The sequence below is a fragment of the Arachis ipaensis genome, chromosome B6, assembly GCF_059453495.1.
Source record: "Arachis ipaensis isolate K30076 ecotype BB chromosome B6, ASM5945349v1, whole genome shotgun sequence".
NCBI classification, from domain to species: domain Eukaryota; kingdom Viridiplantae; phylum Streptophyta; class Magnoliopsida; order Fabales; family Fabaceae; genus Arachis; species Arachis ipaensis.
The window spans coordinates 131,171,249-131,195,023 of NC_142441.1; the positions used below are offsets into that span (position 1 = coordinate 131,171,249).

The following is a 23,775-nucleotide window of genomic DNA, read 5'->3' on the forward strand; positions in this document are numbered from 1 at the left end:
AATAAGAGTTGAAATAGTAAGAGCGATAAAAATAACGATTCTTATAATTTTGTGTGGCCATCTATATATAGTAGACTAGACAACTATGATTATCTAACAAAATTAATTTATATTTATTGCACTCAACTTGAATAAGTAAGAAATTATCTCATTTTAATTTAGTCCTTAATTCACATAATTTGAATTTAGCTCAATATATATGATATGATTTGATTTGATTCAATTATTAATTGAAAATATTTCAATTGCCTATTTTATTCATAGATTTATTATTTTAATGACTAATAAATTAATCAAATTAATTAATTAGTACACACAATAAATTTGGTTTAATAAATTAAAAGAAATAAATTAAAAAATATTAACAGAATATTAAAATAAATAAATTAAAAAATACTACCAAATCAAATTAACATAAATTATAATAAATTAAATGATATTTAAATATCTAATCAAATTAATTAATTAATATAGTTAGTTTATCGTAATAACTTGTATTTAATAAGTTAAAAGAAATAAATCGAAAAACACTCTCAAAAGCATGCCACATCAACTCCATCATTAAATGTAAAAATTCGATTTTTATATAATAGAATAGATAGATAAAATAGATAGATAATGAAGATAAAATTAGACAAACTTATTTAAAAAAAGAGTTATCAACTAAAGATTTTCTGCAAGCATATCATGAATTTCTATTTAAAAATTTAATGTTGTTTGGTTTGATATATTTTGAATTTATATTTAATTTATATGTGATGAAAAATATATTGAGAATTGCTATTAAATTGTCTCAACTATCATAAAGAAGTGAGCAATAAATTATAAATGTCATGACGTTGATTAAAGTGGCCAAGTAATAATTACAAAGTATAAATGATAGTTGACATCATGGACAAAACTATGTGTTGGTAAAACAGCGGTGGCCTCCCCCAAAATTTTAATTAATTATGAAAATTTGGAGTTAATATTCAGTTCCTGAATTTGCATATGAACTTTAATTTAGTTTTTAAGATTTTAATTATCTTTATATAGTTTTTAAATTTTGTAAATATACCTGATATTAATTTTTGAGATGATTTTTAGTACAAAACATTAATGAAGCGATATATATAGTTAGATATTATGTTAAAATTTGTAAAAATATAGTTTTAATTTTGATATTTAAATAATCTAAACATGACGTGGTATCACTTATTTTATTAGATAATTAAAATTTCAATAAATACTATTTAGGTGTTATTTTTAAATTATTTAAGTGTCAAAATTAAAACGACATTATTTTATAGAATCTAGTGTGACATCTGACTATTTACAATAATATTCTGTTAATGTCTATATATTAAAAAATGTTTTAAAAATTAACATAAGTCATATTCGTAAAGTTTGAAGATTAAATAAAAATAATTAAAATTTTAAAAATTAAGTTGAAGCTCATATATAAATTTAGAGACAAAATTAAATATTACCTCCAAGAATTTGGTTATTCTTTTAAACTGTTGCCTCCCCTATCAAATTTTTAATTCATTAATAAATATATAGACATTTTTAATTAAAGGTATTGAAAATAAAGGGGTTGGAGGTTAATTACTCCAAAAAAAAAAAAAATTCCTAAAATGCTTCTCTTTTCAAATTTTATTGGTTAGTTTTTAATTTGAATGAGACTCTTATTTATTTTTAAAATAAAAATTAAGTTAGTTTATAAGTAAAAAATATTTTAAGCACAAGTTTTTTTATTATTATATTTTTTTAATTTGCCATATATCAGTGCATATTATACAAAGGTTATATAGTATATACAGAAGTTTTTTAACAACACATTTTGAAAAAAATTTAAAATAATTTAATTACTCAAACATACTTTTTAATAGTCTTTTCTCACCCTGACTATTTTTTTTTTCTTCGCATAAGATTTGACCACCTTCAAATATGGCCTAACTTTGTGCTGGTTGACCTCTTTTGCTCAACGAAATTTTATTATTTTCTGATAGTCATTACAATATTTATGTTTTAAATACAGATAATATATTTATAATACAAAGAAGATTAAGATATAAAATTGATAAAAAAATCTCAAATTTGTACCGTTTTTAAATTAAGTTATTTTATCAAGTGGTTCTTAAATAATTTTAAGAGTTTAACAACTATTTCACAGAAATAAATGCTGAGTTATTTTTTTGTATAACTTATTTAAATTCAAATAATTTATTTTCTGCATTTGATAAGAAAAAATTGATTCACTTAGTTGAATTTTATTCATGTAAATTTTCTTTTTCTCAATTTTGATATCTGATAGTCAAATTAAGAATTTTGTATTATATATGTATTTTAATAATCAATTCTAAATCATAAAAGAGATTAGTAAAATATCTCAACAATTTGTTGAAATAGTAAAGTATATTATTTATTTATGAGTGTTTCTCCTATTAAAATTAGTTTTGATCAGAAAAAGTTAATTTCATAATCAAATGCAAAATGTGTGGTTGAATAATGTTTGGTGACATACTGACATACATATAAAAAAAGAGAAAAAAATTTTTCTAACATGAGAAGAATTGTAAAATATTAAAATAAGTAGTTAATTACTATTAAATTTATAATTTTTATCATATGTGAGTTTTACTATCTTAGTTTAAGGATAATTCTCACTTTTTTATTTGATTAATTTTCTCATTTTAGAAGAAGAAAGAGAAATATCTAATATTAATAATAAATAACTTTTTGATATTTTAAAAATATAAAAATAAAAGGATAAATATCTCTAAGATTGAAACATATAAAGAAAGTTGATTAATGTATTTTTTTTACTTTTAACAAATAATATGTATTTAATTTTATGATTTAAGATTAATATATTTTTGATAGAAAGATGAATATCTAAAGTATATTTCAAATGCGATATTTTCAAATAAAATATTTAAAAAAGTTTATTCATATGCTAAATGCTTGTACAATTAATTTTATTATCTAATAATATATAAAAAACAAAATTTTCAATAATTTTCTAAGAACATTGGAGTAACTAAAAGATTACTATAATATAATAGGGTAAACTAATAAAAATTTACTTGAATTATTTTGTTATTAACAAAAATATTTTTAAAATTTTTTATTAATAAAAATATCTTTAATTATTTAAAAATATAATAAAAATACACTTTTATAAACTGAAATATTTTATATTAATAAAAAAAGAATAATGTGTCAATTAGAGAATATCAGAATCTCATTTATTATATAAAATGTTCTGTTAGTCAGTCACATTTTTTTTTATTAAAAGAGCATGTCTTTGACCATGACTGAATATTTGCATATTTTTAAATTATTTACGAATAATTTTACCAATAATAAAATTTAAAATATTTTTATCGGTGATAAAATAATTCTGATGCATTTTTGTTATTTTACGCTAAATGTAATAAGTAATAGCTCAAATGGTATAGTATTTTCATACTCAATTAAGGCCCAGTTTGGGTAAATAACTTAAATAAGTTCTTTTGAAAAAAAGAGGTTAAAGCATAAAGACTTTTATTAATAGCAGCTTATAAATAAGTTATTTTGTGTTTGGATTTTTAGTTATAAAAGTACTTATTTTAAAGTTGTAGCGTTTGGATAAATAATTCAAAAATATTTTTTTTTACATAAGAGAATAAATATTAAAATAACTATGATAACAAATACTTTCCAATATTGAATGTTGATTTTACATAATCTAATCACTGATATTGTGTATGATATGGTAGGTGAAAAAAATAAATATAAAATGTGTGTCAATGTATATTTTGTTGCTGTTTTTTATTTTTTATTTTACTCCTATTAGAACTCCCTTCTCCTTTATTAAGGTCAAGAACTTGCTATAATTAACTATGAAAATAATAGCAAGTTATAAAATCACGAAAAAAATAAAATTAAAACTAAAATTTCATACCACAGTTAAATACAAATTTAATAATAAAAAATAGAGTGATAAAATGATAAAAAAAATATTTAGAAGGAATATATGCAGTAAGTTGTTCAGATGCAATATTGTCTGAAAATGGTGGTAGAGGATCAATACTTCCATTAGATGAATCATTAGGTGAAAAAGGGGACGTTTGGAACATTGTGTGAGAATGATGGTAGAAGGCCAGTGCTTTCTAGCAGACATTGCGTGAAAATGGTGGTGATGAAGGGTCAGTATTTTTCACAGAGTCAAGAAGGAAAGTAGATTTTTTTTGTTTTGAAATTAATTTTTTTTAAGGAAGTGATAGAATGACTTATCAAGAAGTAGAGAAGTTATATATTTCTACTTCTTTGAAAAGCTGTAAATTAACTTTTCGAGAAGCTAAAAGCTTTTTTTAAAATGGTGCCAAACATGCAGATTGTGACTTCTTATAATCTAAAAGTCAAAAAAAGTAGCTTCTGCTACTTTCCAAACGGGCTCTAAGAGGTTGCGAATTTGAATCTCCTATTTTTGGTAAAAAAAAAAAGTAATAAGTAATATTGTAATAACAAAAAATATAACAATAACAATAATAAATATTGAATCATTTTGTCTTATTATTTCCGAATCCTATATTGCAAACACGCGTTGCCATTCGTGTGCGCTTACGAGGAGGGAAATCAAAGTCCGAAGCGGGAATCCAAAAGAAAAATAAGCAAAAGAAAAAAAAAAAAACAAATAAAATTAATTTCAAAAAGAATTTCAAGAGTCCACAGTCCACTCTAGTTCTCGGACAGTGGAGCCTATTATTAAAAACACGGGACGAAACATTGCGTCTTCTCGTTTTCTCTCTCTCTTCACAGCACTCTCTCTGCATTCTCTCTTTCCTTCTCCCCAAACCCTAGGAGCTTCTAATCCAAGCTACACTTCGAGGTTTTTCGCTCATTTCGTAAAATCTTCAATGGTTTCGGTGTTTATCTTCTCGATCACTGCTCTGAGTTTCTTGCATTTCGGTATTGATTTTAGTTTTTCTCGTTTTCATTTCTGTCTTGCAGATTTGCATGCTTGCAGGTTGAAGGTGCAGTTGCGCTTATTCAGAACTCAATCGTGCTCGGCGGCGTTGATTCTCAATATTCGATGGTTCCGAAGACGGAAAAGAGCTCTGATTTTGAAATGCCGGCGAGGAACAGTGACGAAACGGGAGAGAAGAAGAACGTGGCGAAGGACATGTCGGTGCAGCGCAGAGCCAGTGCGAGAATCCAAGCGGCGAAGCAGAAGGCAGAGGAGGAGCTTCAAGCTCGCCGTGGAGCGGTGGTAGTAGAAGAAGAGAAAGAAAAAGAGGAGAAACGTGTGAAAGTGGCGAAGAAGTGGAGCAAGAAGCGCGTGAGGAATGGGGAGTACTTGGGAGAGGGAGAGGTTGTTGTTGGTGGTGCTTCCCCAAAGAAGGGGAACAATGACAGCGGAAACGAGGAGGGTGTTGGCGAGGGAGAGGGAGGTGTTGCTCCTTCCTCGGCGAAGAAGCCGAAGAGGCGGCCGTTTATGCAGGATCAAAATGGAGTAGGGGATTCTGAGAATGCTGTGGCTAATTCTGCTGAAAATAAAGGAGCTGCCTTAAGGGTGAAGGAGACTATTAGGGTCTACAACAAGCATTACCTTCATTTTGTTCAGGTTAGTTCTATTGGTTCTGAATTTTTGCTGCTGCTGATTTTGTTGCTTCTCTGTTGTTTGCATTTGTGTGGGAAATGGTGAATTCCGGTAGAAATATTATAATTTGCTTGTAGCTGCTTTCATTTTAGTTTGTTAGAGGAATAGTCAGTGGTAATAGCTCTTGTTTGAGCATCTGTTTGGTATTTACAGGAGGAAGAGAAGAGGTGTGGGAAAGCGAAGGCTGAATCTGAAGCTGCTAAGAAGTCAAAGTCTTCAAAATCGAAGGTTGGACTCTCGTTAATCACTTGTTACTTGTGGATTCTCTTATCTATCTGAGTCCCTGGTTTCATGGCGGACATAGGTTGTTTGCAAACAATGATAACAATAGTCCTTTAAGTTAAAGAGGAATGCTAGAGGGATAGTAGAATTTATTGTTTTTGGCCATTAATTAGCCATCAATGTTTAAAAGTATGGGATAAAATATGTTGTTGAATTACTAGACTAAAGGGATTGAGTTGATGACTAAGTGATGGCAAAAAAACAATAATTTCTGATGGTCCCCTAGCATTTTTCTAAGTTAAATTCAATATGTTAGAGAATAATTTGAATATGATACTAGTGACTGATTTTTCTAACAGGAATAAACTTATTTGACCAAAATAAAGTGTCGCTCACTAAAATGAGAATGGTAATTTTTTAAACATCAGAATTCCATGGATCAATTTGAGGGTTTACTTTATCATTGTCCTATTCCTGGTATACTTAATTAAATCTGAATGCTTTACTGAATTCTTTTATTGTGATAAATTTGACATGTTTATCTGTATAGAAAGGGGGACCACTTGAAGTTAAGAAAACTCATCAACGACCTGATCTAAAGGCACTATCCATGGTAAGTCAGAATTCAGTGACTTGATTGTTTTTTATTGACATCTTAATTATAAGTATAATGACATTATATTGAAACATGATGATCTAGTATAAGATTATGCCTTCCTAATTTCATCAATAACATGGCATTAGAGTTAGCTTTTATACGTCTCTTGTTTGTAGTAGTTGTGTTTCTTGTTTTTTCATTTTATTTAAATTGTTGCCTTATATGGTTCCAGTTCTTTTATTTCTAGTGCCTCTTCCCCCTTTCTGCATTATAGATGCCAAAAGTTGTTTCCTTTCTCCAAGTGATTTATCATGTTGGGTTTTATTACTAAGTTGGAGCGATGCTTGGTTATGATTAAACGATATTGATTACATTTTACTGTGCAATCCTACATCTTATTTTTTGACATTACCTTGAAAATTGGGATTTTTGGCAGATGATGACGAATAATGAGATTTTGTACCCTGAGAAAAGAATTGGTGACCTTCCAGGTTTGTGGCTTTGTCTTCTTGTGTTTTCATGTCTTTTGTCATTTACCATAATAACAGTGTTATTTTTTATTTTCTATGTATCAAACCAGGCAGGAGTTATTTCTTATAAGCCATTGATTATCATAATTTCCTATTGTGATTACTTCCTTATTTTGATATGGGTTGAACTTTTCTATTAATGTCAGGTATTGAAGCTGGACATCAGTTCTTTTCTCGAGGTGAAATGGTTGCTGTTGGTTTTCATAGTCATTGGTTAAATGGCATTGATTATATGGGCAAATCCTATGACAAAGTGGTACTTTATTTTCATTGTGCTGTTCTCTTTGTTTGTGTGTAGAATATGAAGGTTACACACACCTTATGTTTTGTTTTGTTTTCACCTCTTGGTTGCCACAGAACAGCATTTATGAATACCCTATTGCCGTGGCCATTGTTTTGTCGGGCCAGTATGAAGATGATGTTGATAATGCTGATGATGTTGTGTATACTGGTCAAGGTGGGCATAACTTGACAGGTGATAAGCGCCAAATCAAAGACCAAAAGTTGGAGCGGGGTAACTTAGCACTCAAGGTGTGCTTTTTTTTTTTTTAAAATCTCTTGGAACATTTAACCCATGGTAATTTCTTGTTTCTTCTATGTGGTTGATTTGATTATTTTATTTATTTTATTTGGCTTTGTTAGAGGAAGGGTATGGAAGGCTATACCTTGTATAAATGTTTTGTTTGCTTTGCTTTTGTATAGGGGAACTCTTATCCCCAGTTGGTTTTATCCTACTCGACTTAATGAAATTACTCCTTTACCCTAAAAAAGAAAGGAATTGAAGGAAACATCAACCAGCACTACAGTAAAATATAAATAAATAAAAAAAAAACAGCTCCAACAGATAAGGATGTCCCACACGGATACCTTTTTCTCCGTGTCTATAAGGCTGCGTTTGGAAAGAAGATTGAGACTGAGAGACAGAGACTAAATTAATTTTCTGTAGTGTTTGGTGTAAAATTTACTAGACTGAGTTATGTCTTAGTATTATATTTAATTTAAGATAAATATGGTAATTAAAGGTAGATTTGGAATTTTAAAGGTTAATTGGGGTATTTTTGAGAAGAAATGTTATTAAAGTTTTAGTGTTTATTCAAAAAAGTTTCAGTTTCCTGTGTCCTTATTTTTTGGAAGTAATGAAGGGACTAAAATTTTATGTCCCAAGATTGAAATTTTAGTTTCAATCTTTGACTAGCAAACACAATATTGAGTTCCAGTCCCACAGTCCCAATCTCTGCAAACAAATGCTACCTAACTATACTCTTTTAATTGTTCGTCTATCATTATTGGGAAATAAATGGGAAGTTAGAAAATTGAAAGCTCATTGCATTTGTATAGAAACAACTACAAAGCCTTATTTTACTAAGTGGGATTGGTTACATGGTTCAATAACGTTTATGCACCTTATCATGAATCATGTCTGAACTCAACCCATTCCAAGTTCCAACTCATCCATCCTCCTCTTGATTAGATGCTCTGTTGTTATTCTCCAAAACTTTCCAAACTCAATCATCAAAGGTGAAATTCCACCATCTTTTCAACCATAGGTTCTACTCTAAATTTCTCCCTCATGACTTTGTTCTTTATTTTTGTCCATTCCATTATGACTACTTTGGAAGGAAACTTTGGAACAAGAGTTGAGTTTTTTCAAGGTCATAGGTTCAAGTTGTGGAATCAATCATTGATGCTTGTATCAGGTGTGGCTACATGTATAGACCCTTTAGATTTGGGTGTGACCTTTCCACGGACCCTGCATAATGTAGGGTGCTTTGCACTAGTCTGCCTTTTAGTATAAGCAACAATGCTTGTGTATAATACACTATAAAATTTTAGCGATGCAAGGGAGCCCTTATTTTAGAACAAGGGTGAAAAACAAAAACAATACCATACCACAATCACATGGTTTAACTATCCTAATCTCATTAGGTGGGACCGGTAGTTAAACAATATTGCATATTTCTTCCCCCCCTCCCCTCCCCTATTTTGAATTCTGAATGTTAGTAGAAGTTCAAGGGAAGAAGCCACTTCAGCCGTTGACTTATAAGCTATGTGCACTTCTGCCTTTGAATTTAAAGAATGGTATTAATTGATGCTTTGGACTTCCTAACAATTCATTTAAATCATGTGCACCCTGATATGTAAATTATATTAAATGCAATCTAGTTTCCTTATCATTTAGTCGTAAAAATAATAGGTGGGTTGAATTGCACATCTGGGAAGGTATAGGAGTTTGTTTTTTCGAAAATGAAGACTAAAGTTCATAATTGAACATACCCCTTAACTTGTGAGGTAAGGTGCTCTTTTCTCCCGAAGATGGGTTCATCGTAGTTATCGTCCAATAGTATTGCAAAGCCTCCAACCACAATGGGTAAATTGGATATGGGGATAGATGATATCCTCTTTGTGTAATCCCACTAAGTTGAAGCTTCATGCATTAGGTTGCTTTTGTGTGTGTGTGTTGAGTGGTATGTGGTGTGTTATCATTTGCATTGTTCTTGTTTATATTGTTCTTTTCATGCGAAGTTGACATTTTTTTTTGTATTTCATTGTAGAATTGTATAGAGCAAGATGTGCCTGTTAGAGTGATCCGTGGTCATAAATCTTCAAATGGTAAATCTTCAAACGGTAAATCTTCAAATGGTGCTACTAAAATCTATACATATGATGGCTTGTACAAGGTAACTCTTAAAGAATCTCACTAATTTGTTTGAGTAAGAATTTGTCACTATTTTGGTGAACATTTATGTAGCATGCCTATTATATTGGTTCCTCATGACCTCATCTTTAAATATTAAGAAGTTTAATTACATATAATGGTGTATAATTTCACTCGAACTTTGTTTGTCCTGAGATTTAGCAAGAATTTCAAGTTCAATTAGGTTCTTATAATTAAAACATAATGATTGGTATTTTAATTCTTACATTTTACAGATATTTTTCAACTGAATTCCATTTAGTTTAAAATTCTTATAATCAAATCCCTTAAACAACTACAACAACAACAACAACAACAAAGTCTTATCCATTAGGCACCGTCCACGATCAAGTCTCTTATATGTTATTAAAATTTCAGGAACTAAAATATCTATAAACATATCACTTCCTCTCCTCCCCTCTGTCACCGTCGCACAAATGACGGCGAGCTTCCCAATGCTTCTACCTCTGTCATTTGCCTCTGCATACACTGTTCACCTAGCTTCTGGCCTTCTGCCTCTGTTTGACTCTACTGCCTCCGACAAAGTTAGACTCTGCTGCAACTTTCGTGTCTTTGTCTTCTCCAGCAATGTTCGCCTCTGCGTTTGCTTTGCCGCCATTTGCCGCTTTCTCTATCCCTCTTTATCTTTGCCCTGCTTGGAGTCTGTCTTTGATCTCTTATTTTTTGTCACTGATTTTGATTCTGGTTCTGTTATGTTGTTGCTGTTGGTGGTGGTGGGAGAGATGGTGGTGATATAAATGTTGTTGTGGTTGTATTTGTGGGGTCAGGTTGTGAGGCATGAGTGGTGGTAGTTGTTGGGTTGGGGAGGAGAGGCGGCAGTGAGCGAGAGTGAAGGAGGCGCTGATGATGGGTGGGGAGGGGTGTTGATGAAGACGACGATGATGATGGGTGCAGTGATGAGTGCGGGTGGTGGTGGTGTTGTGATGGCAGTGTTGACTAGTGAGTTGAAGCAGCTGCGATGGCAATGGTGAGGTGAGGTGAAGGGTGCAACAGTTGGTGAGGATGGAAGGTCGAGCTATGGAGGTTGAATGGTTCTGTCTTGGGGGAATTGGGATTATGGTTTAGGATTAGATTTAAGAAGGTAAAATTGGAAAAGAAAATATTAGATCAGAGTTAACTGTCGAAAAAATGACGGTAAGGATAAAATTGAATCAAATTAAATGTTAAGGGAAATTTTAAAAATGCTGAAAACCTTTGGAACAAAATATATACTTTGCTTTTTTTTTCTGGCATAGTAGATATCTTGTGCATTTTGACTGTTAGAAATGTTTTTGTGGCAAGAAGCTTTGTTGATCTTTTCACTTGCTTGATTCATCAATCCTAATGTGTTTTGACTTATGTCTGACGTTTTCAAATTGTGAATGTAAGTTCCAAAAAACATGGTATTAGGGTTTTTCCCCCCACTACTAATTGTAAGTGTTAATAAGGGTAGAATCAATTTGGTTTATCCAAAATCAAGTTGTTTTAAATGATTTTTTAAAACCATATACTTAACTATAATTGGACATCTAGGGGGCACCAGTTTCATATATTTTATGAGTCCGCACACATCAATGAAATTTCGAAAAGCAGTTAAATTTCACATCTTACCACTTACCACAAAAAATTCCTTTATTTTTTATAAACGAATAATTTTGTTAAGATGGAGAGAATAATGTATAGGAAGGAGGTGAGTTTTTGTTATACGGGAGCAAAAGGCAACTAACAGAGTAATTTATAAATCGTAGCTTTCTGATTTCTTAACAAATTTTAATGGTCAAGTCCTTTATAATGATCATGAGCTTTATCCAAAGTAGATGTTAGATGCCTAGTCCTATCCAATAAAACTTGGTTGTTAGAAAATTTGCCATTGAAGGTGTGTGCAATGTGCATCAACCAAATAGTTCAAACAGTGTATGTTATATAGTGCCAGAATGAATTTTCCTGTTTCCTACTTCAAAAAATAATCACACCTAGTCAAGAGGATGAAGTTAACCATGGTTGTAGGACAGGCCTAACATTCTTCAAAATATACAAGAAGAGGTTTTAAATAGAAACACAAACAAATGACAATGTAAGAGTTGATTTGGATTTGATTTTTATTTTGCCCCACTCCTAACATGCATATCAGGGGAGATAGCTTTATATGGTCTTTGAACCTACAAACTTTAGTTCCAATCAGGTTTGCCATGTTGGAAAGAGACTATATTTGAGATTGAGTAAAATCATAAGGTGCATATAATATACATGATTTGTTGTATTGCCCATACTTTAGGAAAGATCCATATAACAACTGGATAAATAAATTATATACTATAAGATTTAAATAGTAACCTACCAAGAAAATCTCTTAAAATTGTTTTCTTTACATAATTTATTTTTAAGTTAATCTGTAAGCAACTTTAGTTTCAAGAGGAGTGCATCCTTTTTAAAATTCTTCTGATATTTGCCATATTTCAAAGTTTCTAATTTATGTCTTGTATGCTTTACTTTTATGATTGTATTAAATTAAATGGCATTTACATATGCCTATTAATTGATTATTTTAACTAGTGAGACATGAAAGATGGAGATCAATTAGCATTCTATTTTATAGGTGAAATTTAAAATTTCTGCCCTGTTGTGTCAGGTGATCAAGTATTGGGCAGAGAAGGGAATATCTGGATTTACAGTCTACAAATTTCAACTTAAGAGAATTGAAGGGCAGCCATTAATGACCACAAATCAGGTTCTACTATTTTCTGCTCATTTGCCATGATACTTGATACATCTCTTGGTTTGGTTGAAGATGTGGTTTTTGTGAGCATGCTGCCAATTAAACATAAAGTAGGTTGCGGAATCTTTTATAGTGTTGTATGAGCATAATCTATTCATTAAAATACATTATGAAGATTGACATTTAGTTAATCATTTAATAATCTAGTGCAACTTGCAACTAACTTGAAAATGTGTAGCAACTAGCAAAATATATCTAACTTGTCATCTTGGAGGTTTCATGATCAACTATTTCCTGCAATGTTCCATGCAAAGAAAATGCTAAAAGTCAAGTTAGCAATTTTCTGCGGCTGATGTATATCATGTGCATTATTCATTTCATTTTCACCAAAGTCAAGTTAGTTTATTTTCCTTTTTTAGTAGCTTGAATACCTTTTGCAGAGTATTGTCACGACCCAATCTTTTTAGTTGTAAATTGTAATTCTAGTGTACTTTTTTTTTGTGTGTGCTATATATATAATTTCAGTAAGATGAGAAGGATTATACAATCTGGGAGATAAGGTTTCCCCTATACCAAAGCAAAAGCAAAAAACACAAGATTTATCTATAAAGCATAGCTTTCCAATCTTTCTACTTGCTTTCCCCTTTAAATATCATGATCTTTACACCAACCAGAAACTAGGCGTCTAATTCTATCCCATACATCATGTTTGTAAAAATTTTTCCATTGAAGGTGCGTGCATTTCACTCCAACCAAATAAGTCCAAATTATGGCAAAATTTTCAGATTGACACAAATTTTGCCACTTTTCTCTACCACACCCTAAAAAAATAGACACAAGAAATTGTTCTATGGCTCCAGGGCACACTCAACATGCATCAGCTATGCTAAACAAATTGTTCTATAAGAATACAGCTTTTGGGAAATGCAAAAATTGATGTGAATTTGACTTTGAATTTCCCCCACACATAACAAACACATCAGGAGTTGAGTTGTCTCTGAGTGATCTCAATGTCGGGTTCAAGCTGTGGGAACACCCAATGGGCAATGATGTAATTTCAGGTTAGGTTGCATACATTTCACCTTTTTGATGCAGCCCTTCTTTGGACCTTGCATTAATGGGGATGCTTGTGCACCAAGCTACTCGTTTGTGTAACAAACACATCAAAGTAGATATCCTTATGTGGCTGTTGAACTTGCAACAATTCATTAGTATTAATTCTGTTAGGTAGCGTTTGTTTTGAGGTACTGGGAGTGGGATTGGAGGACTAAGACTCATTACTTTGTTTGGTAGTCAGAGTCTGGAGTTAAAATTTTAGTCCCGGGACAAAATTTCACTCCCTTCAGTTCCTCTAGAAAGTGAGGACACATGGGACAAATTTTTGGCGACGGAGACTGAAACTTTAATAATGTTTATTTCTAAAATTACCCTGATCCAACTTTTCAAATTCCAAGTATAACCCCACCTTTCCTTTTCCTCGCAAACCATGCCTCCCTTTCTTGCAACCTCCATCTCCACCACCGCCACCACCAATACCGTAGCCGTGATAGACAAAATTAATAGAGACAAAGGCAGTGAAGAGAGACAAGACGTTGGTCAGACCTAGCCATGGAAGACAAGTCAGAGAAGAGATCCTCTTACCATCCGTTCTTTGCTTGGATAATCTATTGGAGATGCAACTACTTTTTTTATTCCTCTTAATTGTAACCTCAGTTCCCCTCCACTTTCCAAGATAAACAATTCCAAAGGTTCCAGAACCTAGCTCTTTTAATTCTTCAAGATCAATATAGGTTACACAAAGAAACAAGTTGACTCTAATCCAGCAATAACATTTGAAGCTCTTAAAAGTTAGAAAATTAGGATAAAATAAATTGTGGCAACTATTGGATTAAGGGTGGAACAAGTCCTTGCTTATAATTTTCAAGCTCATGCTAAAAGAATTTGTAAGCAAATTCAATATACCATGTCATCAAAAATAGAAGCAAGAGAAAGAAATTATTTTTTTATTTTCTATTTGAAATAATACTTTACCTAATTATGTTAGATGAAGTTTAAATACTCATGATAGTATTGAAGATGGAAAGACAGCAAGCATCAATAAGTAGCTCCATACCTATAAACCAAAATGTTCAGCTTCTGTTTTGGGAGTTGCATCACCAAGAGGCTTATTGATGTTTTAGCTGTTAGTATTTACAAGGCCATCTACCCTTTCCCGTGTAGGAGATGTTGATGCAACTTGGGGAATGGGAAAAAGGAAAGAAGAGGGAAAAGGGATATTTAACTAATTTTGTTTGTTTCAGTTTCTGTATTTATCTTAAATAAAAAAGGATATTGAGAGATAATTCAATTTTATACACTTTACACCAAACATAGTGCAGAGACTTAATTTGGTCTTTGTCTCCTAGTCTTTGTTTTTCAATCTTAGGCTCTCTTTCTAGCGCCACCCCAAACACTTGAGCAGAATTGTCCATATAAAAGATTTGACTTTAGAGGAGGTTTGAACTTCCAAATGGGTTTGTCCAGATGTAAACGAGTGTTGAGGAATGCATAAGAAATTTGAAGAAGAATTTACAACTAAAGGTATCAGAGGAGTCAAGATACCATGCCTTTTTGTCAGGGTTAGAGGACAAAAATATCAAGGAGATGTAAGTGAGGCAAAGGTTCAAAGCATTCCCTATCATTAAGGTTACGAAAGAAATGAATGTCTCAAGGGAAAGAGAAACCGTGTGTAATGCAAACGGACTGAATAGGAGAATTATGCAATAAAGATAGATGATTGAGACGAGGAAAGGCTAGGCTTCAAGACGTTTCTCCTATCAAATGGTCTAAAAATTAGACTCCTACCATAAAGCAAAGAACTTTCTAAAAGTAGTGTAACCTTGTGAAATGAATTTCCATTGACTAGAATGGGTATCAACATTAGCATTACCTACTCTTGTTCGTACCATATTTGCTCTTGATAACTTGATACCAAAGACATTGCATTTTTACGGGAACATACTGTAGTCATTTTGCCACCAAAGTAATATCGTTACCGACAATGACCCATGCCACCGTCAATCTTAGGACAACAAAATTTCCAATTTTCCACGTGATCCAACGCCGCATCCCAAGCTCCACACGAAAGAAATTCCCTCAATCCTTTCAATGGTGTTTGACACTCCTTTGGAATATGGAACAGCAATAAGAAGTGAATAGTAATAATTCAGAGGTAAGACCAATTGAGTGCGACACGAACACCTAAAGAGAAAATTTAGTTAGACTCTTAGAGACAAAGAACAAGCTCAAGTGGGCCATGGTTGGCGTTTGATATTCTAAACCTTTTCTTGAGGTTCAATCCGGAGAATGAGGAAAAGTTTAATTAACGAAAATTGGAAAAGGGGAAGGCTGAATTTGGAGGATAACCACTCTAGATATTTGCTAGAAGCTTTGATTGGCTCTCTTTATACCCTGATGAAATAAGTCACCTTTATAGACACATTAATGAAAAAGGTCACCTTTTAAAGTATGGTAAATTTACCAGGCTATTTGCAGTATGGACTGAGGTACTTGATTTTGATTGTTTTACTTAGCTCTTCAGGAAGTTTCTATTGGTGCGTCATGGAAGTTGACCTTCTGAAGGTATTTAGTAAACTCCTTAGCAATGGATAGATTGGTATTGACATTTATCTCCTTAGAGTTAAACTGCCTACATATTTTTCTGTGCAATGTTAGTAAACTCCTTAGCATTGGTATTTAACTGAGTACATTTTTTCTGTGCAATATGTTAGCAATGGATATATCTCCTTAACAATATATCTCCTTAGCAATATTTTTCTGTGCAATGTTAGGTTTATTTCACTCGTGGACGTGTACCACAGTCTACTGCAGAAATACGAGGGTAATTTAAGGAGAAAACTGAGTACATATTTTTTGTGCCTTTTTTATTTCAATTTTGCAAGGGATTTGTTATGGAATTCTTGTTTATAATATAACAACTTATACATTGCTTAGGTTGGTATGTGAGGATATAACTGGAGGTCAAGAAAATATTCCAATTCCTGCTACAAATTTGGTTGATGATCCCCCTGTTGCACCAACGGGCAAGTCGAGATCAATTTTTATTTTTTGGTTATCAAATTGATGCTTATACACATTTTTTTCTTTGCTTTATTTTACGTTGAGAATATATTTTGGCAGACACAATCGGATGATTCTTCTGCTTTGAAATTTTAGTCATGCCTATTTGTATTTAAGTATAACTGTATATATTGTTGAAAATTTCTTGCCTCTTATCTTATTTTAGTATGCTCTGAAACTAATTTATATGTTAATTATCTAAAATTCTATCAAGTATTCATCATTGCAGACTGCAAATAAGCATTTTCAGTGCTCGGTTTTGCTTCATGACAATTTAATTGACTTTTTTATACTCTAGGTTTTACGTATTGCAACTCTGTTAAGGTTGCAAAAAATGTGAAGTTTCCCAAGGCTGCCACTGGATGCAAGTGCAAGGGTGTCTGCATTGATTCTACGACATGTGAATGTGCATTGCGTAATGGCTCTGAATTTCCCTACGTAGCTCAAAATGGTGGCAGGTTTGTACCAGACCGGTGAAATGCAAATTAAATTATGTTTGGTGTTATATATGAATCTATTTCTTTTGATTTGGACTGACAGGTTAGTTGAAGCTAAAGATGTTGTCTTTGAATGTGGTCCCAACTGTGGCTGTGATGAGACTTGTGTGAACCGGACTTCGCAGAAAGGGATTCGATATCGTCTGGAGGTTGCATATTGTTTTAGTTTCCTTAATCCTTTGATATGATTAATTGTTAAAGTACTGGTCTTCTTATATGTGCATTCAACAAATCATCAAATAGGTTTTCCGTACTGCAAAGAAAGGGTGGGCTGTTAGATCATGGGATTTTATACCAGCTGGTGCACCAGTTTGTGAGTACACAGGAATACTTGCTAGGACTGAAGATATGGACAGTGTATTAGAGAATAATTATATTTTTGAGATAGATTGCTTACAGACAATCAAGGGTCTTGGTGGAAGAGAGGTAGGAAATTGAATCCTATGGAACCTTTTAATGTAATTATACTTTCCAGACACTTAAGCTGTATTATGATCTTATCTTCTTGCCTACTTTTAATTTGACAGAGGCGATCGCAAAGTGGTACATTTCCATCAAATCTTTTGGATAAATATGATGACCATGGTTCAGATGGTGCACCAGAATACTGTATCGATGCTGGACCTACTGGAAATATTGCCAGGTTTATAAACCACTGTTGTGAGCCTAATTTGTTTGTTCAATGTGTCTTGAGCACCCACCATAACTTGAAATTTGCAAGGGTAGTGCTGTTTGCTGCTGACAACATACCCCCACTGCAGGTAAATTCATTTTCCTCCATTTTTACAAACTTATTTCCAACACACGCCTGCCAAGATTTTTCGGCCCGCATGCTGGTGTAGCTTTTCTTGTTATTTAATAACTTGATAACAATGGTGATAGCTGATATTATTTTATGATATCCCTACTGTACACAATCAGGTCAATTTAGATAAACACTTTATATTGTTAAAATTGTTAACTTTTATGTTTCATTCATTTATTTTAGTATGAAGCTAAAACTGTTCCACATTAATCATAAACATTGTTTTACTATAGTTATTATAAAATCAGTTCTATGTTAACCACGAGTTGTTGATTGTTTTTATTAGAACTGATAATGGTATTAATCTGAAGTTTACTATGAGGGTATTGTGAGTAATTATATCCATATTTGAGTATGATTGTTGTCAGTTTTGGTTGTAGTTAAAACAGATAACGGTAATAATCTGAAGTTTATTGTGAGGGTATTGTGAGGGTATTGTGAGTGATTTTATCCATGTTATTAAAGATGACAACAATTATGCTATTGGACTGTGAATACTGAAGCTGTGAAAGAGTTGAGAAGGAAAATAGTGACCAGGCTTGGCATCTTCATCCTAGCATTTGGACCATCACTACCATAATTACCCATAGTTACCCCAGCCATAGTCAGCAGAGATAGCATCTAAAAGGATGTCTTATTTTTCAATGTGTAAATTGTGTTTATCAGAACCATTCAGTTTGACGACATGGATGTTGGAGATTCAATACTGCAGTTTAAATTATTCTAGTCTGTTCAAATTGGTACCATTAATGACATATTTTTTAATCTCCAATTGGTTGCAGGAGCTGACGTATGACTATGGTTATGAGCTTGATAGTGTATTGGGTCCCGATGGAAAGGTCAAACAAGTGACATGCTATTGTGGAGCTCCAGGTTGCAGGAAGCGATTATTCTAAAGCTAGTATGCTTATGCTCCGTTGTGCTAAAATGTTGTATGTTGGTATATTTTGAAAAACTAGTGTGGATGCCATATATGTTTGTGTAACTGGCTCCCAAAACCTGGGCTGCCAGATTTCATTAGGAAAAATCGGATTCAAATTGTAGCAAAATGACAACGGCAGTGTAAATTTTTTTATGTAAATCCCAGGCCCAGTAAATGACATTGAGGCTCTGATTGTACTGCCTGGATATTACAAGTAATAGGAATCAAAGGGAAAATTACATTCATGATTGTAAAATGTAGTTTCAGAACATAAAATCTCAAGATTTAAGCTTCAAAAGTTCAAAATCAACTGCAATCTTTGGTGAAAAATATGGCGGCCTTCAAGATTGATCTTGTAAAGGGATATGATAGGGCTTAATTGAGATTTTATAGCAATTTGCATTTAGGTCTTTGGTTTCCGTGTTCATACTTAATGCTGTACACTGGCAGATTTCATTAGGAAAAATCGGTTGGATGACTTAATGTTGTTATTCATGAAAGCTAGTGAAAGTCAAATGCAAGTCTTTTTTGTTTCCTTCCTTCATTTCGATATTTTTGGAAGCATCAGGTCATCATCAAGCAGAAAAATGTGGGTTATCTGATGAGACTAAGATAAATATGAAATAAAAATGTTGAGTGGGTTCCAAGAGGTCAAAGAAGTTGGCACATAACTTGGGTTGACTACCTCTTGTGGAACCTCCAAGAAGATATAGCGACATTCTTGAAGACACAACTCAAACTCAAAAACGGTGGCAGGTTCAGCCCCTATCCCTTGTAGTTAACTTTAGTCCAACCTAACCTTGTGTCACGGTAAATTTTAGAAGGTTAAATTTAACAGCGTTTGTATAGTTTTCTGGAGTGTTTGAGAATGCTCTAGATGGTTCCGGAACGTTTTAGAATGTCCTAGAAGGTCCCGGAATACTCTAGAAGGTTCTAGAAGACTCTGGAAGGTCATAGAATATTCTAGAAGAGTGTAGATGTATATAGAAGTATAAAGAGTGGTATGGAATAATCTAGAAACATTTAGAGAGTTGTGGTAGGATAGATATTTGTAAAGAAGGTTCTGAATGATTAATTTGGACCGTTGATTAGATTTAATCCTAACCATCCATTGAGGAGGTGGATGGCTATAAATAGGGGTGAGAGTTAGAGTTTGGGTGTGTGTGAATCATTTGTAACCACACTTGAGCAATAAAGTGTTCTTCCACCAAAGCTTCCTTTCTCTTGTGTTCTCTTGTATTCTTAGCTTTATTGCTAAGTATTGAGGGTTAGGTTGACTTGGTCTTAGCTCAAGAGGTTGAGTAAGTCCGAGTGCCATCACGGTAGCGTTGGAGTGTGTCCAAGGCCGTGACAATTTGGTATCCGAGCAAGGTTCGAGAGGGAGCACAAGTCGCTTGTGGGAATGACTTCTAGTATCACCATGGAGCATGTTGAGTCTCAAAGGGGAAGGGATACTATTCTTTCTCAATGGGGAGGCAAGAAGGTCCGTTCTTCAAGTGAGCCTAGAGGTAAGGACTCTAACTTCTTAGAAGAAAGAGTTTCTATGTTGGAAAATGTTCTATCCTCTATGGATGAACGCTTCCAAAGGATCGAACATGACAAGGAGACCCTCGAGGCTCACGTGTTAGAAGAACTAGATGGTTTCAAAGAAAGCATGCTCCAAATCGAAGAGAAGCTTGAGAATTCCTTAAAGATATTTGAGGAAGTTCGAGTTTGGTTCGAGGAGGCAAAATCTCGACCAACCATTATAAGGGAGACGACAAAGATTGATCTCCCCAAGCCAAAGGAGTTCAAGGGCGTAAGGGACGCTTGCGAGGTGGAGAACTTCCTATGGCAAATGGAGAGGTACTTCGAAGGCCAAGGGGTGGTCGAAGAAGCAATAAAGGTACGCACTGCAGCTCTCTACCTTTCTGATAATGCTACTTTGTGGTGGAGGAGAAAGTGCGTAGATATGGAAAAGGGTACTTGCAACATAGCCACATGGGAAGATTTCAAAAGGGAATTTAAAAGACAATTCTTCCCTGAGAATGTGGTTTATGAAGCAAGGAAGAAGTTGAGGGAGTTGAAGCACAAGAGTACGATTAGCGACTACGTAAAGGACTTTACTACTCTCACGCTTCAAATTCCCAACTTAGCATCAGAGGATGCATTGTTCTTCTTCATTGATGGACTCCAACCTTGGGCAAAGCAAGAACTACAAAGAAGGAATGTTAAGGATGTCGATGAGGCCATCGTGGTGGTCGAATCACTCATTGAGTATCATAGGGGAGACTCTAAACCCAAGTCTTCCTCCAAGCCTAGTTCTGCTAAAGGTGGGGGAGATAAGGGGAAGAGCTTCTCAACCAAGAAGGAAGGAAAATACTCTTCAAAGAAAGAGTACGAAGAAAAGAAGAAGGCTTTCGTGCCCAAAGGAGGATGCTTCGTGTGCAAGGGACCGCACCAAATGAAGGATTGTCCCAAGCTAGGGACTTTGGCATCTATCGCCGAGGAACGAGAAGCTCAAACTCAAGTAACTGAGTGTGTTGGATCTATCCAACACATGAATGCTGTGAAGGGCAAAGAGGCAAGCACTATAGAAAAGAAAGGCTTGATGTATGTCAAAGCCTTTATCAATGAAAAACCCGTCATGGCTATGATCGACACTGGTGCTACATACAACTTCATCACGCCTGATGAAGCAAAGAGGCTTGGGTTGAAGATCACCGAAAAGAATGGCTGGTTCAAACCCGTGAATACCAAGGGTGAACCCCTTAAGGGAGTAGCAAAAGGGGTTGAGATGACTCTTGGTTCTTGGAAGGGCCTTGTGGATTTCTCAGTAGCACCCATGGACGATTTTAAAATAGTCATCGGGCTTGATTTGCAAAGAAAGGCAAATATAATACCTATGCCATACTACAATATAGTATGCGTCATGGAGAAAGAGTCTCCATGCATGGTCCCTACAATCTCAAAGGCTGGAGGAATTCCGATGCTCTCGACCATGCAACTCAAGAAAGGTTTCAAGAAGGAGGAGATGATGTCTTTGGCTTTACTACAAAAGGAGTCAACAGCCAAAGGAGAAGATGCTCCCCCTAAAATCAAGGAAGTCCTTGAAGAAAATAAGGATGTGATACCTCTCGAGTTGCCAAAGCAGTTACCACCTAGAAGAAAGATGGATGACAACATTGAATTGGAGTTAGGAGCGAAATCGCCTATCTCAAAACCATACAGGATGGCGGCCATTTCTATGGTTGAAGGAGATATTGTGCATACCATCAAAGAAGGGTTGCATCACGATCCATTAGCCAAGAAATTGGTGGAGTTAGCTAGAGAAGGTAAGACCAAAAGATTTTGGTTAGAAAACGACCTTCTCTACACAAAATGGAGAAGACTATACGTTTCTAAATGGGACAATCTGAGAAGGAAGTTGGTAAGAGAATGCCATGACACCAAGTGGGCTGGTCACCAAGGTCAGCGAAGGACCTTAGCACTCATTGAATCTTCTTATTATTGGCCTCAAATGAGAGATGAAGTGGAGAGCTATGTGAAGACTTGTCTTGTGTGCCAACAAGATAAGATTGAAAACAAGACACCAAGTGGGTTGTTGGAACCTCTGCCTCCATCAGAGCGACCGTGGGAAAGTGTCTCTCTAGATTTCATCTCTGCCTTACCGAAGTCCGAGGGGTTTGGATCTATTCTCGTGGTAGTGGATCGATTTTCGAAGTATACTACCTTTATACCTGCCCCTACTGACTGCACTGCAGAGGAAGCAGCACGAATATTCTTCAAGAATGTGGTGAAGTACTGGGGATTGCCTAAGAGCATCATTAGTGATCGAGATCCACGCTTCACAGGACGACTATGGACAGAGCTGTTCAAACTCCTTGGGTCGGAGCTTCATTTCTCAACAAGCTTCCATCCTCAAACTGATGGGCAGACTGAGAGAGTGAATGCCTTACTTGAGTGTTACTTAAGGCATTTTGTAAGCGCTAATCAGAAGGATTAGACAAAACTCCTAGACATTGCTCAATTCTCATACAATCTGCAAAGGAGCGAGTCTACAGGGAAGAGCCCATTTGAGATTATGACTGGACAACAGCCGCTTACACCTCACTCTCTTTCTTCCTCTTACTCAGGAAAGAGCCCTGGAGCTTATCATATGATTAAGTCATGGGAAGAACAAGCAGATGTCACTCGTTCTTACCTCGACAAAGCTGCAAAGAGGATGAAGAAATGGGCAGATAAGAAGAGGAGGTATGCAAGCTATCAAGTGGGAGATAAGGTAATGATTAAACTTCTGCCACAACAATTCAAAGCCTTTCGCAAGGTTCATAAGGGTTTAATCCGCAAATACGAAGGACCATTTGAGATCATTGGACGTGTTGGGGAGGTTGCTTACAAAGTACAACTCCCTCCCTCTATGAAGATCCACCCGGTCTTTCATGTGAGTATGCTTAAACCATATCATGAGGACCAAGACGAACCGAGTAGAGGTAACTCGAGTCGTGCTCCGCCTGTGGTGATTAGATCCTTTGACAAAGAAATCGAAGAGATCCTAGCTAATCGCGTCGTGCGACGAAGAGGAGTACCACCAAGTATCCAATACTTGATCAAGTGGAAAGGACTCCCGATAACCGAAGCTAGCTGGGAAGTTCGTGAAAATCTGTGGCAATTCCAAGAACACCTAGAGCGCTACCATGAACAAAACGCGACGAGGACGTCTGCGCATTAGGTGGGGGAGAATGTCACTGTAAATTTTAGAATGTTAAATTTAACAGCGTTTGTATAGTTTTCTGGAGTGTTTGAGAATGCTCTAGATGGTTCCGGAACGTTCTAGAATGTCCTAGAAGGTCCCGGAATACCCTAGAAGGTTCTAGAAGACTCTGGAAGGTCATAGAGTATTCTAGAAGAGTGTAGATGTATATAGAAGTATAAAGAGTGGTATGGAATAATCTAGAAACATTTAGAGAGTTGTGGTAGGATAGATATTTGTAAAGAAGGTTCTGGATGATTAATCTAGACCGTTGATTAGATTTAATCCTAACCATCCATTGAGGAGGTGGATG

The 23,775-nt window shown here is 34.3% G+C and overlaps 1 protein-coding gene across 1 annotated transcript; it reads left to right on the top strand.

The window, feature by feature from the left end:
* Positions 1 to 4,662: 4,662 nt before the first annotated feature.
* Positions 4,663 to 18,986, top strand: SUVH4 (histone-lysine N-methyltransferase, H3 lysine-9 specific SUVH4-like protein). Its single transcript, XM_088490206.1, has 16 exons — positions 4,663 to 4,855; positions 4,978 to 5,590; positions 5,780 to 5,854; positions 6,399 to 6,461; positions 6,883 to 6,937; positions 7,123 to 7,232; positions 7,334 to 7,507; positions 9,529 to 9,654; positions 12,301 to 12,399; positions 16,218 to 16,267; positions 16,381 to 16,469; positions 16,805 to 16,964; positions 17,047 to 17,152; positions 17,247 to 17,429; positions 17,531 to 17,764; positions 18,591 to 18,986. The coding sequence occupies exons 2-16, from the start codon at positions 5,060 to 5,062 to the stop codon at positions 18,702 to 18,704; spliced, it is 2,169 nt and encodes a 722-aa protein (XP_088346332.1). The 5' UTR covers positions 4,663 to 4,855; positions 4,978 to 5,059; the 3' UTR covers positions 18,705 to 18,986.
* Positions 18,987 to 23,775: the final 4,789 nt, after the last annotated feature.